Raw genomic sequence first — 15219 nt, 5'->3', positions numbered from 1 at the left:
CGGACATCAAAGAAGAATATTTTTGCATGACTCAGCAGAGCTTTTGCATATTTAGTTACATTAAAATATATATTTCCATATTTCCAGAAAAAGGGATATAAATTAAAGTTCATAAAGTGATTGGAGATGACGTAAATCCTACAAGGAGAGTAACTTTTCAAGTTATTAGCAGATAAATGAATAAAAAATTTATGATGTTCCACAATTTTGCAAAAATTTAAGAAGCTAAGGTGGATAGTATTAAGAGCAAAAAACCCATTTCATGAGAAAATGAAAAATATTTTCCATTCAGTTTCTAGAAAAATAACTATTCTGTTTTGTCATACACACCATATTTACTATTCTTTCACTAGTACTAATGCACATTATTGCATATTATATAAGTTTGCAATTAATGTGAATGTATACTCTCGACTGCCTAGTTCCTGTTTTATTTGTTTGGATGTCACAAAGCATACATTCAGTTAAATAGCCAAAGTATTTTTTGAGATAAAAAAATAATGTGTATTATGTATGAGACAAGGAGTGCCACCCATGTACAAAGTATTTACAACTCAGTTAATACATCAATGACCTTCCAAAATCAACCCACCCATAAAGATCATGTCCTAGCATTAGAGTCCCAAGAGTATGAATCTACGTACCTCTACTTCTGGACAAATCCCCCACACCCTCATCAAACGCTTTATTGTTTTCTCTTTTCATGCCACCCAAAAAATAGTTAAAGGTATAAACTTTACAATTTTTGACTTCTTACAAATCTCATCCCAAGTCCAAAGTTCATCCATAACCGTTCTCACAAGCACCCAATTGATACCCAGAAGTCCGTAAACTATAGTCCAAATATTATAAGCCACTGGACACCAAATAAGGATATGATTACAAGATTTTGCAACTCTTTTACGCATGTAGCAAGCATTAGCCATGATTTTACCCCTTCTCATCAGCTTGTTGATGGTTAAAATGCATTCTCGACCAGCTTCCCAAGCATAGAAAACGATTCTTGGAGGTGCATTCACTTTCCAAATCTGTTGGAGTAGAAATCTTACACCCTCCCCGCTGCCATTAACTAAGTGATTGTAGAAGGAGTTGATTGTGAACATACCATTGTTCTTCAGTTTCCACACCACTCTATCCTTATTATCATCCAAATGCACATTAGACAATACCTGAAGTAACGCCTCAAACTCATCCATCTCTCAGTCAAGATCAGGCTCCACCTACACCTACCAGCCTCCCCTATGAGAAGCTCCTCCACTTCCATATTCTTCATTTGAGCAATGATATAAATTTTTGGAAATTGGTTCTTAAGATTCTCCCTCCAATTCACTCATCATACCACAAGTGTATGCTATTGCACTTCCCAAGCTCCGACTGAATACAATCTAAGAATTAGTGTCTCCCCAACTCCATCTTCCTTCATAAACCTATCCCGCGAGGCCTCACCACCTTAGCCCAGCTCTACCTCCACCCCCCCCCCCCCCCCCCCATCGAGTCTCAATGACATAGCTCCATAACCTCCTCTGCTCTGTAAGGTACCTCCATAACCACTTCCCTTGCAAGGCCTTATTCACGTCAACAAATGATTTAATCCCCAGGCTCCCCATGTTCACAGGTTTCTTCACATCTTTCCACTTTACCAAATGATATTTCCTACTCCTCTCATCATCCCCTAAAGAAAAATACATTGAATATTCTCCAACTTCTTTACAATCTTTACAGAATTAGTCAGTGCAAATAAAAAATATATAGGAAGATTGGTGAGGGATACTTTTGGTTAGAGTTAACCTCTTATCTTTGGACAAGAAATTCCTCTTTCACCTCGTAAGTCTCTTCCCAAACATCTCAATAAAAGAGTTTTAAGTTCTCACATCTTCCCAACCATAGGCATTCCCCATATCTTTCGCCCTTCATCCAATAGAAATCAGCGCATGCATCCATCAACCACTCCACCTCTTCCTCCGCCAATGAAATAGTCACCAAGCATCCTCTATCGTTCTCGCTGATGCTCATGTCCTCCATTACCAAGTCCAATGACTTATTGTCTATAATGAGGAATTGTCATCTCTTCTCCGTCATTAGTTCAGCCCTACCTGGCCGGCCGATAATATGCTTCTTACACCACTTCCCTTTACCCCCTTCTCTCTGACACCCTTCCCCTTGCCCCTCCCAAGCTATTTCTCCTTCAATCGCTCTTTCTCCTTCGGTCACTCTTTAATTTTGGTTTTAATATCCACAAGTGCAATATAATTTTTTAAAATAAATAGCCAAAGTATGATAATGTAGGAATCCGACTTCTTGTAGAAGTCCAAATTTCCTATATATATTGGTATCTTCAAAAACATTTCTATATAAAACAGAATTATAGTCAACTTCTGTGACTGAATTTTTTCTTTTTATGGGGCTTATTTATATTTAGTTTTCTACTAAAACTCTCTATAATTTTCTCCTATATATATCCAACTGATCTTTCTTTTTACTACATGTCCCTTATGACTATCTCTATGAGTATTGTCAAGAGATTGGAAGCTATCCAGTGTAGATTTCTTTGAGCGACTCTAAAGAGCGATGAAGGTACCATTTGGTGGCTTAGAAAGAGGTGAAAAGACTATTACATCGAGATGGTCTAGGCTTGAGAAATGTTGTAAAGATGAACCAAGCCCTCCAAGGAAAGTGGATTTTGCAGTTCATGATAGAAAATGGTGCTTTATGGAATAGAGTGATAGAGGGCAAATTTGATACCTTGGATGGAGGTTGGCACTCGAGAGAGGTGTAAAACTACATAGAAAAGGGGTGTGGAAAAAAATAAGCATGGAAAGGCATAATTTTAGGGATGCATCAAATGGAATGTTGACAATGGGATGAGAACAAGCTTTTGGAAGGACTCCTGGCTTGTGGGAATGAGCACTCATAAATAGATTTCCCAAATTTTTGCAATTGGCACAAGGATATTTCAGTCCATGGTTCCTTCAAAGACACTTAAGGAGTATAAGAATGGTACGTGGAAGTAATAAGACATCTCAACGACTACGAAGTTGAGTTTGGAGCCTTACTTCTGCAGAGACATTCACAATTAGGTCTTTCTATAATTTTCTAACTGAGAATTACTATATTAAGACCAAGTTTCCTTATCAGCAAATCTAGAAAGTAAATACACCTTCTTCGCTTGGAAGGTTGGGTGAAGTTGTATTCCAACTATTGATAAGTTAATGAGAAGAGGTACGATTATGGTCAACGACTATTTTCTATGTAAGAGAGCAAAGGAGGCTTGTGATCATATTTTGTTTAGGTGTTTAATAGCATACAATCTTTGAACCATAGCTTATGGGTTCCAGAGGATTAGTTGGGTTATGCCTAGTACAATTAGGGATGAAACCTAGGCCAAGAAGAGGCATTTGTAGGGTAAAAAAACATGTGGTCCTCATTCCCATTACTATTTTTTGAATTGTAAGGGAAGAGAGAAATAGGAGAATTTTTGAAGGGATGGAGGAGGATATGGATAAGATTAGAAACAGATGGTTCTAGACCTCAGGTGTTTTAGTAATGGGTCATCTTATATTTTCTTTAGAAGATTTCGAGGACCTTATTAACCTTTTAACTGACATGTAAATACTTTTGTATACAGATTGACACCCTCTTGATGTTTGTATTCAGTGACATATATCATAATTTTACTTTAAAAAGTAAATAAATGTAGTTTAATGAACAAAAAAACTGAAAAAACTCTTATCAAAAACTTGGATTGTGACAATAAAACAAAGCAGATCAGCTCTTCAAAAATTCTACAATGTTGTTCATTTTTTAAATAGCTTTTCTTTAATAAGGATACCAATAACTAAGCTACAAGGGGGAATTGGATTTTGAATCCAGGACCTCAACCACAATAGAGAATGGTAACCATTAATACAAAATATAGCAGTTTCCAAACACCATACAAGATTTTCTTAGTGAAAAAAGATATATTACTACGGAGAAGAAACAGAAACATAATAAATGGTGGATAAGAGAGATCTTTCAAAAGAGAAGAAAAAGAAAAGGAGAAAAAATAACATTAAAGACAAGAAATCAAAACAAAATTGCATTCTGATCTTTTTGCAAAATAGCAGGGTCATGGCCCAAGAGATGCCAAGGTCATGATCCGAGAGAAATAAAACACAATCCTCTAAAGTTCCTCGTGCTTCTCTTCAAAACATAGCACCCAAAAACCATCAAATAAGATACCCTCCAGATAAACCTTACCTTCTTCTTCCTCACCTGGTAGAGAAGAAGAAATAAATCACTCAAGAGGACGAGAAAGCTAACACCAAAAGAATCAAACAGCCTACTCCAAAATCTCCTGGCCCCATCTAATGCAAAAGAGGACGACTAAGGGATTCAGCCTCTTGATAGTACATGACAAAAATATATGGGAAAAGAGCACAGTCGGGCATCCATGCTTGACTTCTATTAGGAACAGTTGCCCAAACAAAAACCTTACTCTTACGAGGGCATTCACCTTCCAAAATAACATTGGAGAATGCCACATTTTGCATGATAAGGCTGTGTATGATTACAACATTTTGCCCCCTTTTTTCCTTAAAGAAAATAATGAGTAGCACCGTATGTCTACTCTTTCTATAAGCTGTAGCAAATAAACACTACATGTCTAGACATGTGCATTTTATGAAATATAGTTACAATATATAGGATGATTAGTTTAAAATTTAAATGTCACTTGCTTCTTATTTAGATCAATTCATCATAACAAATAAAGTTTAAAGCTTGCAACAATTCCAAATTTTAGTAAAATTTATAATTATACACTTAGTTCAACTAGAAAAAAATGTAAATTCTATTAGAAGATCATAAAAAATAATCTCATATGAAATTCTGCTAGTATAAAAGATTTTCACCATTTGTAATTAAACTAAGGATAAATTTGCAAATAAATGCTACAAAAGTTCTAAATCTGTTTGGAACATAGCCTAACAGATGCAGAATAAGCTATCATTTCCATTTACATTTGCTTTGCAAAAATTCCGTTCTCATTTAATACTTAGACTTTAATTATTTGATATACAAAAGTTAGTTATTATTTAATTATTTGAAACACAATTGAATCAACTACCTATACATCCTACAATCATACATTTGTTTTCCTACTTGTCAATGCAGAAGTAAAACAACGCCTAACTTGAATTAGACATAGAATTAACTTGAAATTGTAATGTTATTTTCTTTTAAACTTCTATCTCATTTATATTATATTTCCATTCCATAAAATTGTAATTCCAATTAAACTTAACAATCCAGTTTAGAGAATTGCAAACTTTAATATGGATGCTCAAGCACATGAAATGGTATCGGCCTGACCCCCAATACCATGGTGTTAAAACCAGGCATCAAAAGTTACAAGGATATTAACCTACAGAAAAACCTTAATACAAAAAATAATCACTGGGAAAATGATAGAAATATAATCAACTAACACAGAGCCCTACAGTTACAGATTAATTTGTCAATGAATCATAACAGAATTGGAAATTAAATTTGACAGCTAAGGTAAATGGATAAAAATTTTGCTACTCACCGCTCCAATGGATGAAGAATCGGTCTACACCCAGGAAATACATTATCAGTTTGCTGATCATCAAATCTTTCGGATCTTTGCTTGAGAACACTTTTTGTGAGCTTTTTCCTTGCCTTAACCTTTATCCAGAATCATCATTAAAAGTTTATATAAGATATTTTTGAATAAAATTTTTATATACTACATCAACAAATACAACTTGATACAAATGTGCAGGTAACAAGTAGCTTGCAGAAAAGCAGCTTAAAAAAATCCAATAATTGCTAAAATACCCTTAATTTTTATAATTTAAAAGGTCCAGCATAACACTGACTAGATAAACATAAAGCCAGGGAAACTTAAAGTCCACCCAGTCTCTTCCTGGGCTCAGATTGCTCTGGAAACATTTTTAAAAAAAATTTGCTATGATTTTTTTGAAAAATTTTTTGAGAATAGAACACTGAAAACAAAATCAAACCTGTCAGAAGTTTCTTAATATTCAATAGTTCTCATATTACCTTTTGCCGAAGAGTTTCAATATAAAGCGCCTCACGAACCAAAGGGAAGATTGTAACAAAATCTTCAAGCATGTCTTTATCTCTATAAATGCAGTAAAGCTTCAGTTTTATTTTCTCATTAAGCCACCATGGTGTAGATTTATCAATTGGAACCATATTGTCTGGATCTGTGACCCAGTAGGCATCAAAGAAAGAAGTCATTAAGCATTTTGGGATGTACTATTGTATAAAAGTCATGTTAGAGATATACCTGAATTTTCTGGAGGAGAGAGTAAAGAAATTGCTTCATGTTCCTTAGCATCTTCAACAAGGAGGGAAGCCAATGTTACTCGGGCATCAACATTCTCCGCAGATTTATCCAGAGCTGAATTCTATTCTCAGTCAGTGATAGAAATCCACATAACATTTCAGAACAGAAGAGCGATAAAAGGAGCATGCAAATGCAAACACAAGCAACAATCATCTCAAATTCCAACATCCATATTGACAAGAAGTAGCCCCAATTGAAATTTTGCTTTTTCATAATTTAGAGAAATTACATTTTTAATTGGGGTAAAATGTTGAATGACCATAAAGAGAGTGCATTATTTGAAACTTTTATATACAATGAAGAAAATTTGTTAGGCTTCTTACAAGTTTTAACTGTAAGGATACAGAACATTTTGTATATGGACACCATCCATGCCCTCCTGAACAAAGTTAATTTTCTAACAAAAATATTAAGAAATTATATTACCTTTGTAGAAGAACATAATTGCTTGCATTCTCTCCTTCAAGAATAAGTAACACTCAGCTATTTTTAGTAGTAAGGAGACCTGCTAGACATAAAACTAATAAAACTATTAAATATCAAGATCCGACCTTTCGGAATCTTTCAATGCACAAGCACAGAAACAAAGCACCTTGAATCATAAGAATCATAAATATTTTAGAACGAGAAAACGACAAGTAATATTAAGTCACCACATAGGTGCAGCCCTTCAGAATCTTTCAATGCACAAGCACAGAAATAAGGTGCCTTGAATCATAAGAATCACAAATATCTTAGAAAGAGAAAAGGATAAGTAATATTAAGGCACCAAGTAGGTGCAACCCTGATACAAACGGCAAATAGAAGGTCTTCAAAGGTAAACAATATCTATGTTATCTGAAAACCATAGGTTCCTATACGAGAGATTGAGAATTCTCAAAGAATGATAACGACAGACATAAAAGGGGTAGATATTCTCAAAGAGTGATTAAAAGCTCTTTGGTTCCTCTCTTTTGAAATGACCCAGACCCAAAATAGGAGGAGTGAGAGATAAGGTATCTCTCTTCTTGGAAGAGGGTATGCTGCTCCAAGCCTAGAGTCCATGACTAACTCAGACACTAAAAACCTAAGACACAACAAGAAGCTAAAAGCAGAATCCCAAAACTTTCTAACTTCCAGTTGCCACAGAAGGATATTGACAGGGACTCAGTCATCGAGACCTAGGAAGTACTGGTTGACCATGATTCTTGAGATTGCCAATGTTTAAATTCTGCTCAAGCCGGCTTCCGAGTAAGAAAAAGCAATCATATGGGTAGCTTGTTTTTCATATGTGCTTCCAATGAAATTATCCAGCATAGCATAAGGCAGATTTATAAGGTTGTAGCAGGCCTTCACCACAAATTTGCTGTCTATAGTGTGCTTCCAAACCGGCCTGTCAGCCCCATTAAAAGGAATAGAATAAGACTCCAAAATAAATGAGAATCTGTCCAATCATCAATCTCCCGGTCATTTAGATTACGAAGGAGAACATTCCATTGGATTCTACCATTGTACCACTCACTTTAGCCTCCTTGAACCTTATAACTGAGAGAATACAAAAAAGGAAGTCTTTCAGAGGAGTAAGAGAGCACCATGGATAAATGTCAAAATGTAACACTAATAACCTTGCCAAATCTAAACCAAGTGCCCCAAAGAACCAAATGCCAATTATTGCAAATCTGTCTCCAAAGATTCTGACCTAGAGCACCTCTGCCTACTTAGACCACCATCTGTCAGTGTGCAAACCAAATTTGGCCCTCAGAAGCCTCCACCAAAAGGTGCCCTTATTGCCCAAAAAAAAGAATCTTCATTGCCATTTGACTGAACAACCCTGGTGAAAGACAACAACGACTTAATCCCTATATTATCAAAACCCACAGGTTTTTCAACCTTATCCTGGTGACTAAATGGAAATTTTTATGTTTACAAGAATCAGCCATAAGAATTAGCGTTGAATTGCTTCAATCCCTTTTTGCATATGCTGTAGAGATGGGAGACAGTAATGGAAACAAATTAGAGAGGTTAGACAGGAAATTTTTTATGATCGTGAGCCTTCCCCCTTTCGGCAAATAGTTTTTTCACCCAGCCAGCCTCTTTCCATTTTAACCATAATATGTTCACATAAAGAAACATCCTTGATATTGGCACTGAGGCGGAGCCATAGGTACTTAATGGGCAATTCACTAGCTTTGCAACCTAGAACTTGAAGCATGTTAGCAGCATTAGTCCTAGTAATGACAGGGACAATCTCTTATTTACCCCAATAAACCTGACATAGCGTGAAAACACAGAAAAGCACATTTTAAGTTGATATGTGTTTCTTTTTGGCTTCAAAAAAATAGTATGTCATCCTAAACAAAAGATGGATTAAAACCACTCTGTGATCCTAATCACCAACAAACATCCCTTCAGTAAGACCAAACTCACCTTTATAGATAAGAGGGGATTTCCTTAACTTAAGCCCCTAGATGATTGAAAGAAACTGAATGATCCATCATTGATAATGACTGCAAAAGAGGGAGTTAAATTTCTTACCAAAGCCCATTCCTTTAAGAAAGTAAATGAGAAAGGACCAAGAAACAGGTCAAAAGCTTTTCCAAAGTCAAGTTTACAAAACATACCTTGACCACCCCATCATTAAAACCACTATCTTGTTGCTATTAAAGAAGTGTCAAGAATCTGTCTACCACCATCAAATTGGAAACAAACTAGTTCGAGTTAGAAAACTCATAAAACAAGTCTACAGTCTCATTGATCACCTCCTTTATACCTTCTAAACTCAACCCACGCATGGCACTTACTGCTGAGAAGATATTCCTCCACCATCCTTTTGCCTCAGAGCATTCTAGGACAATCACTCTCCTCCAACCTCCAGCACTGAATTCCTTGAGTTCCAGGAATCTGCTTATAAATCCTCCCTAGCTGCTTATAAATCCCATAACTCATGAAAAGATGTGTTATGATCCTCAAAGATCTGACTGTTTTGAGAGAGCCAGAAGCACCACAACCCAGCAAATATATCCCCATGCCAAAGAGGCTTGGTACTCTTCATGGGTAAAAGAGCACAGGAGAGTTGCCACATTTGAGGGGGTAACCCAATTCAATCCAAGAGCTCTAACCAAATTAGTCCAAAACCTCCAAGCAGTCCACAATGTAGAAATAGGTGAGAGTGAGTCTCCTCCCTTTAGAGCACATGAACCATATATTTGGAGATAAGGTTCAATGTGGTTGACGAAGTTAAAAGTGATTTTTGTTAAGCTTCTGATGGAAGGCAATCCAAGAGAACACCTTTACCTTTGATGGGACCACAACTTTCTAAAGTATCTTAGCAATGTGAAATTGGCTAAAGAGGGGGTTGCTTGTGATATGATCCAAGAAAGACTTACATGTACACAGCTCCAATGACCCAAGGATCCAAGCTATGTTATCAGGTTGATGTGAGAGATGAATTGGCTCCCTATCATGAAAGGATATCATGAGTCTCCCTATCAGATGGGTGCCAGGTAAAGTGGAATCCAAGAGAAAGTTCCATTGGTATTGAAAGTGAAAGTGGATATATGGCATTGTGTCTGGCGGAAAGGTTGTATAGTCACAGGAATTCGGATGCTAACAACCATCTCTTTCATTTCTAAATCCTCCAAAGATACCCTAATTGTATTAAGACACTGACAATTCCAGTTTTCAACAACAGCAGCAAAGACTAAGAATGTAACAACATGAAATTTGAATAGTTCATCCCATATGCTAAACTTTGGTGTCAAAAGAAGAAAGATGAATCTGTAGCACCCGGAAAGGAAAAAAAAAAAAAAAAAAAAAAAAAAAAAAAAAAGGGGGGGCCACGTCAGCAGCCACGTCAGCAGTCCCGGCCAACCAGGGCCTGCCACGTGGCAAGACCGCGTCACTCCAAAAGGAGCCACGTTGGCGATCCGCGTGGGTGCGATCCGACGGCCCAGATCAATCACGCGATCGGACGGCCCAGATTCAATCGCACGGACGGCCCAGATTCAATCAAAAACGAACGGCCCAGATTAAAACAAAATGAACGGCTGTGATCAAAAGGCAAGGGGTTATAAATAGAACCCCCACACCAGACCACAAACCCTAGCCGCCAGCCGCTCGCCGGAGAAGACGAACCAGAGGCCGACCGCCGCCACCCGTCGCCACTCGCCGCCGCACCGGGGAAATTTCCGACCGCCGATCGAGGTAAGTTTCATACCCCCGACTCGTTTTTCCCCACTGATTCCTCCTATGGCCAAATCGAAGCCGAAATCCCGGCCAAACGGCCGGAATACGCGGCCGAAGCCCAGCGGCGCCGCCGCGCCCCCTCTCGGTTTTTTGCCTCCGACGAGGCCCTTCCCGGCCTCCGTTCGATGCAATTTTTATATCACCGTGATCACCATTCTTTTCTCTACAGGTTGACCGGAGCCGAATCACCAAAACACGAACCTCGCCGGAGAGTCGCCGCACCCGAGAGCGCCGCCGCCGGTAAGCTCCGTTTTTCCGTGATTTTTTGGCCCCCCGAGGGCCCTAAGGTTCTTTTCTGACAAGGACCAATGCGAGTGTGGCCGAATTCGGCCGAAAACGGCCGAAAACAGCCAACCCGAGGCGACTCGCCGCCGCCAGCGGCGGCACCGTCGCCGGAGCACGGCGGAGCCGCCTTGCCGGAGTTGCGATTTGGGCCGAAAGAGGCCCTGGGCCTAATTTGGATTTTTTTTGGAACACGTGCAGGTACTGTTAGTGTGTTTCAGTTCCCCGAGAAACATTCAGGGAAAATTAGGGACAGCCTGCAGGCGCACTGTGAATCGTATTCGGATCTCGAAAACAAGTAAGGACCCCTCACCCTATTTCCTATCACGGTATTAAAGTTCAAAATGATAAAACGGTATTTCTTGAATTAACGAATGTGTGAAATTGCTTAAGGTGGCTAATGGAGCCCGAGTCTAGTGTGATTGGTGATTTACTGTTATTTGGCCTGTTTACAGCTTTAAATGCAAAATGAGGTTTGATGTGTTTATTTTACAGATTTGTGCGCATTTACTACGTTTTTATTAATCATGGGTTGAATGACTAAAAAACTGATACTGTATATTGTATGTTCGGCATGAATTACTGTTTGCTTGTTTGTGTGTGAATTGATGATGCTGATTGAGGAAAAGGAAAATGAAAGGTTGTGTAGACTGATAATTGTATTATGGGGGTCAGCCTGACTAGATATCTTGGGAGATGGTGGACGGACCGGGTCCGTAGGGAACCCTACCGGGATTGTGGTCTCACATGCCGGACGGGGTATGGAGATCTTATGGTTTTGGCGCCCATACCGGACGGGGTATGGGGACGGCCCGTTTCACCCTCATACCGGACGGGGTATTGAGGTTTATGGTTTTGGCGCCCATACCGGACGGGGTGTGGGGACGGCCCGTTTCACCCTCACACCGGACGGGGTATTGAGGTTCATGGTTTGGCGCCCATACCGGACGGGGTATGGGGACGGCCCTGGAAACTGATTATGAATGTTAAAGGTTAACGGGTAGCGGAACCCCTATGGACCCCCACGGATACTAGTAGGCTGGTAAATGAGAAAAAAAAGATATGTTGTACAATGATTGGATTACAAGAGGCGTGATAAGTGTTATGTTTTACAGCTTAGATTATTCAATGATTATGATAATGTTATTGTTTTCTCATATTGTTTTCATAAATTCCACCAAGGTAAGTGGATGGTAAAAGTTTTATTATTGATAAAAGGTTTTGTTGTAAATTATGCTCCATTGGTCTTTTTGTGGTTTTCTACCCACCTTTATCTCCGTGACGGTGAGATATCGTGATGTTCTTACTGGGCTAGTGTAGCTCACTCCTTAATTAACCATTTCAGATCAGGAAGACATGGTTCCCGAGCCCGTTCCGCAGGAGGACGACGAAGGGGATGCCTAGAGACTCTGTAGTCATACGCATAGTTTATTTTCGAGTTTTCTTTCTTAGTTAGTTTAACCTTTTATATTTTAAGTACGTTTGTTTGGTTTTTCGTGTAAGGGATGTTAAATGAAATTTTGATCTCGCTTCCGCATTCGATATGTTTAAATACTCATTTCATTTTAATATTTTCCGGGGCTGTTACAGAATCAGTGGATAGATGAAAGGGAAAGAAAACAGTTGCATAAATGAATAAATAAACAAATTAATCAGTATCACGGAATAAAGAAAAAAGCAGCAGTTTCCTTACATCAATGTCTCCAGCATTTGTTTCCAACATTTGATAATACTTCAGTGCATGGTTAAAATGTTCAAGACTCATAAAAGAGTCTGCAACTTCAGTAATCAAGTCAACATGATCATGTGCACTATCTGGTTGCAGGGCACTGAACAAAACCTGCAGATCACAATGAAACATCGAGACTGAGTCTGACAGAACGAAATTCAAAACAGAGCCATATACAAAGACAATGCATTTTGGGATTCTCTACACATATAACAAGATGCTCGTAATGGTAACCATAGTGTTGACATTGTACAATTATAAACATGAGAAAAGTGATAGCATATACATGACAAACAAGTAATTTGGCTACAGAAGGATGATTTACAAGTAACATAGAACTACATATGATTACAAATAATTGAAGATAACTTAGTAATGTTAGTAATGTACAAGATTCAAAAAGGACGAAAAATAAATGGATGCTTATTATTACTTCCACCTCTCAAGAGAAGAATAAAAAAGCCACGTAACTTAAATTAGACATGAAACTGACTTGGATTGCAATATTATTTTTATTTAACTTTCTATCCTATTTATGTTGTGTTCTCATTCTTCTTTTATATAATTGGAATTTAATCTAAACTCAACAAAATAACAGTCAAATGCTTGTTTAATCATTTTATCTCTATGATGAGAACTTAGAATGGAAACCTTATACATACGTACATATATATATATAGATATATTTTCAAGAAAGAACACATTAACTTTTTTGTACATTGGTAGCAACCTTTTGTACCCAGTGAATTAACATATTTTATGGAGAAAACAATAAGTAAATGCTAGTCCCTTAAACAAATACTCGTTGGTGGATTCAATAAACTGCTTCGGAGGAAGTGGTTAAGGAGGTTTGTGAGGGAGGAGGAAAGTCTTTGGAGGAGAGTGTTAATTGCCAAGAATTGTGTAGATGGTGGAGGTTGGTTTATAAATCTTCCAAGGGGTCCATACGGGGTTAGAGTTTTGGAAGAAAATTCTCATGGAGAAGGGGGATTGTTAGGAGTGTGTTAAGCAGAGAGCGGGGTCGAGTGTTAGATTGAGCTTCTGGAGGGTTGAGTGGTTGCAAGGACGGAGGTAGCTTTGATTCATCAATTTTTCTATTATCTTTTCTTACCTTGTTTTCAAGCATCTCAACGTCAAAGAGTCCATTTTAGGCTCTTGTGAGAGTGAGAGGTACTCAGTTGAGTTGGTCCAGAATTTAAATAACTGGGAGATCCATGAGTACCTAAGGCTGTTGGGGAGTCTCTCAAAGACAAATGTGATACAACCTCATAGAGATGAGCCTATTTAGAAACTTACCTTTTTAGGTATCTTCTCAGTGTGAAGTCATTTTATTGGCATCTAAATAGGGGGACGATGCCTCATGATGACTTTAAGGCCAATTTGATTTGGAAGGTTAGGACAACTTTTAAGGTGGCTTTCTTTACCTGGGAAGCTGCAAGAGAGAGTATTCTTACTCTAGACAAATTGATTAAGAGGGGAAAGATTTTAGTGAATGGGTGCTACTTGTGCAAGAATGCCACAGAATCATGCAACCATATTCTTTGGTGTTGATATGCTTCTCAGATTTGCAATTTGGCCTGTGGTTTCTTAGGTGTGAGTTGGATGATGACAGGGTTCAACGAGGGAGGAACTATGGGCCTAGACCATAGGCTACCTTTTAGGCTATTTGGAAATTGTGGAATAGGACTTTTGATGGAGCAGAATCTACTTTTGATAGATTTAGAATTTTTGGTTATAGACCAGTGAGTTTTTTGTCAAGAAGTCACCCACCTCATTCTAGCAAGGATTTGAAGGATTTGATTTATATTCTGTTAGAATTGTAAATACTTCTGCGTACAGGTATTAGCCCCTTACTGCTTGTTAATATATTATCCTTTTCTTTTCAAAAAAACATATTCATTATAAGCCCCAAGTATGATGATAGGGTTCGATGATCGCTCCTCCTCAACAGGATGATAAGGGTGGAAGTGGTAGAGTTGATCTCTCATATCCCTAAGTATGATTATAAAGGTTGAGGAAGAAGAGATCAACTCTACCAACTCTATCCTGTTGTCATAATTAGGGATAGAAGAGATCAACTCTACAGCTTTAATCCTTATCCTCGTACTTAGGAGGATGGAAGATCAACTCTACCACCCAACCATTATCATCATACATGGTATATGGTTCCACATAGTTAACATCTGAATATTATTTGCAAAAATTGCAGTCATTGGAGTTACGAAAATATTTTGCTCTGATGTATGAACTATACCAGTATAGAATTTCTACCTCATCTTTTTTTCTAAATATTAAAAAAGGCCATTTGTCCTGCAACAATGGAGCAGACCCAGAAAACTTTTCAAACCTTTATTTCAACAAGCAAGCAAATTAGCACCTGTTTAGGAAAAACTTTGTGGTCAACCAGGCATAATGAAGCAACAAATTGGTGGACCATCCCAAAATAGTGTGAAAACACAAACAAATAGAAATGCAAATCCATCAAAGTCTTTTAATATGTAATAAAGTGAAAATGGGTGGACCATCTCAACACAGTGAAAAGAATAAATAAATAAACTAGAAATGCAAATCCATGTAAGTTGAAACTACGTAAAAGATTCTATTAGCA

The 15219-nt window shown here is 37.9% G+C and overlaps 1 protein-coding gene across 4 annotated transcripts in view; it reads right to left on the bottom strand.

Moving 5' to 3' along the window:
* LOC110818845 (tetratricopeptide repeat (TPR)-containing protein) overlaps positions 1-15219 on the bottom strand; it is a 34609-nt gene that overhangs the window by 6866 nt on the left and 12524 nt on the right. For all 4 annotated transcript variants that reach the window (XR_015820068.1, XM_088221422.1, XM_088221423.1 and 1 more), the window contains exons 8-12: positions 12576-12722; positions 6803-6881; positions 6317-6430; positions 6067-6233; positions 5570-5688 (exon numbers count right to left, since the gene is read on the bottom strand). Coding sequence is in view for 3 of the 4 variants with exons in the window: in XM_088221422.1 (XP_088077548.1) it covers positions 5570-5688; positions 6067-6233; positions 6317-6430; positions 6803-6881; positions 12576-12722 (626 nt within the window). In the remaining variant the exon portion in view is untranslated. The remainder of the gene's footprint in view (positions 1-5569; positions 5689-6066; positions 6234-6316; positions 6431-6802; positions 6882-12575; positions 12723-15219) is intronic.

The sequence above is a fragment of the Carica papaya genome, chromosome 1, assembly GCF_054855325.1.
Source record: "Carica papaya isolate Zhongbai chromosome 1, ASM5485532v1, whole genome shotgun sequence".
In the NCBI taxonomy this organism is placed as follows: domain Eukaryota; kingdom Viridiplantae; phylum Streptophyta; class Magnoliopsida; order Brassicales; family Caricaceae; genus Carica; species Carica papaya.
This window is presented reverse-complemented; position numbering and strand designations above follow the sequence as displayed.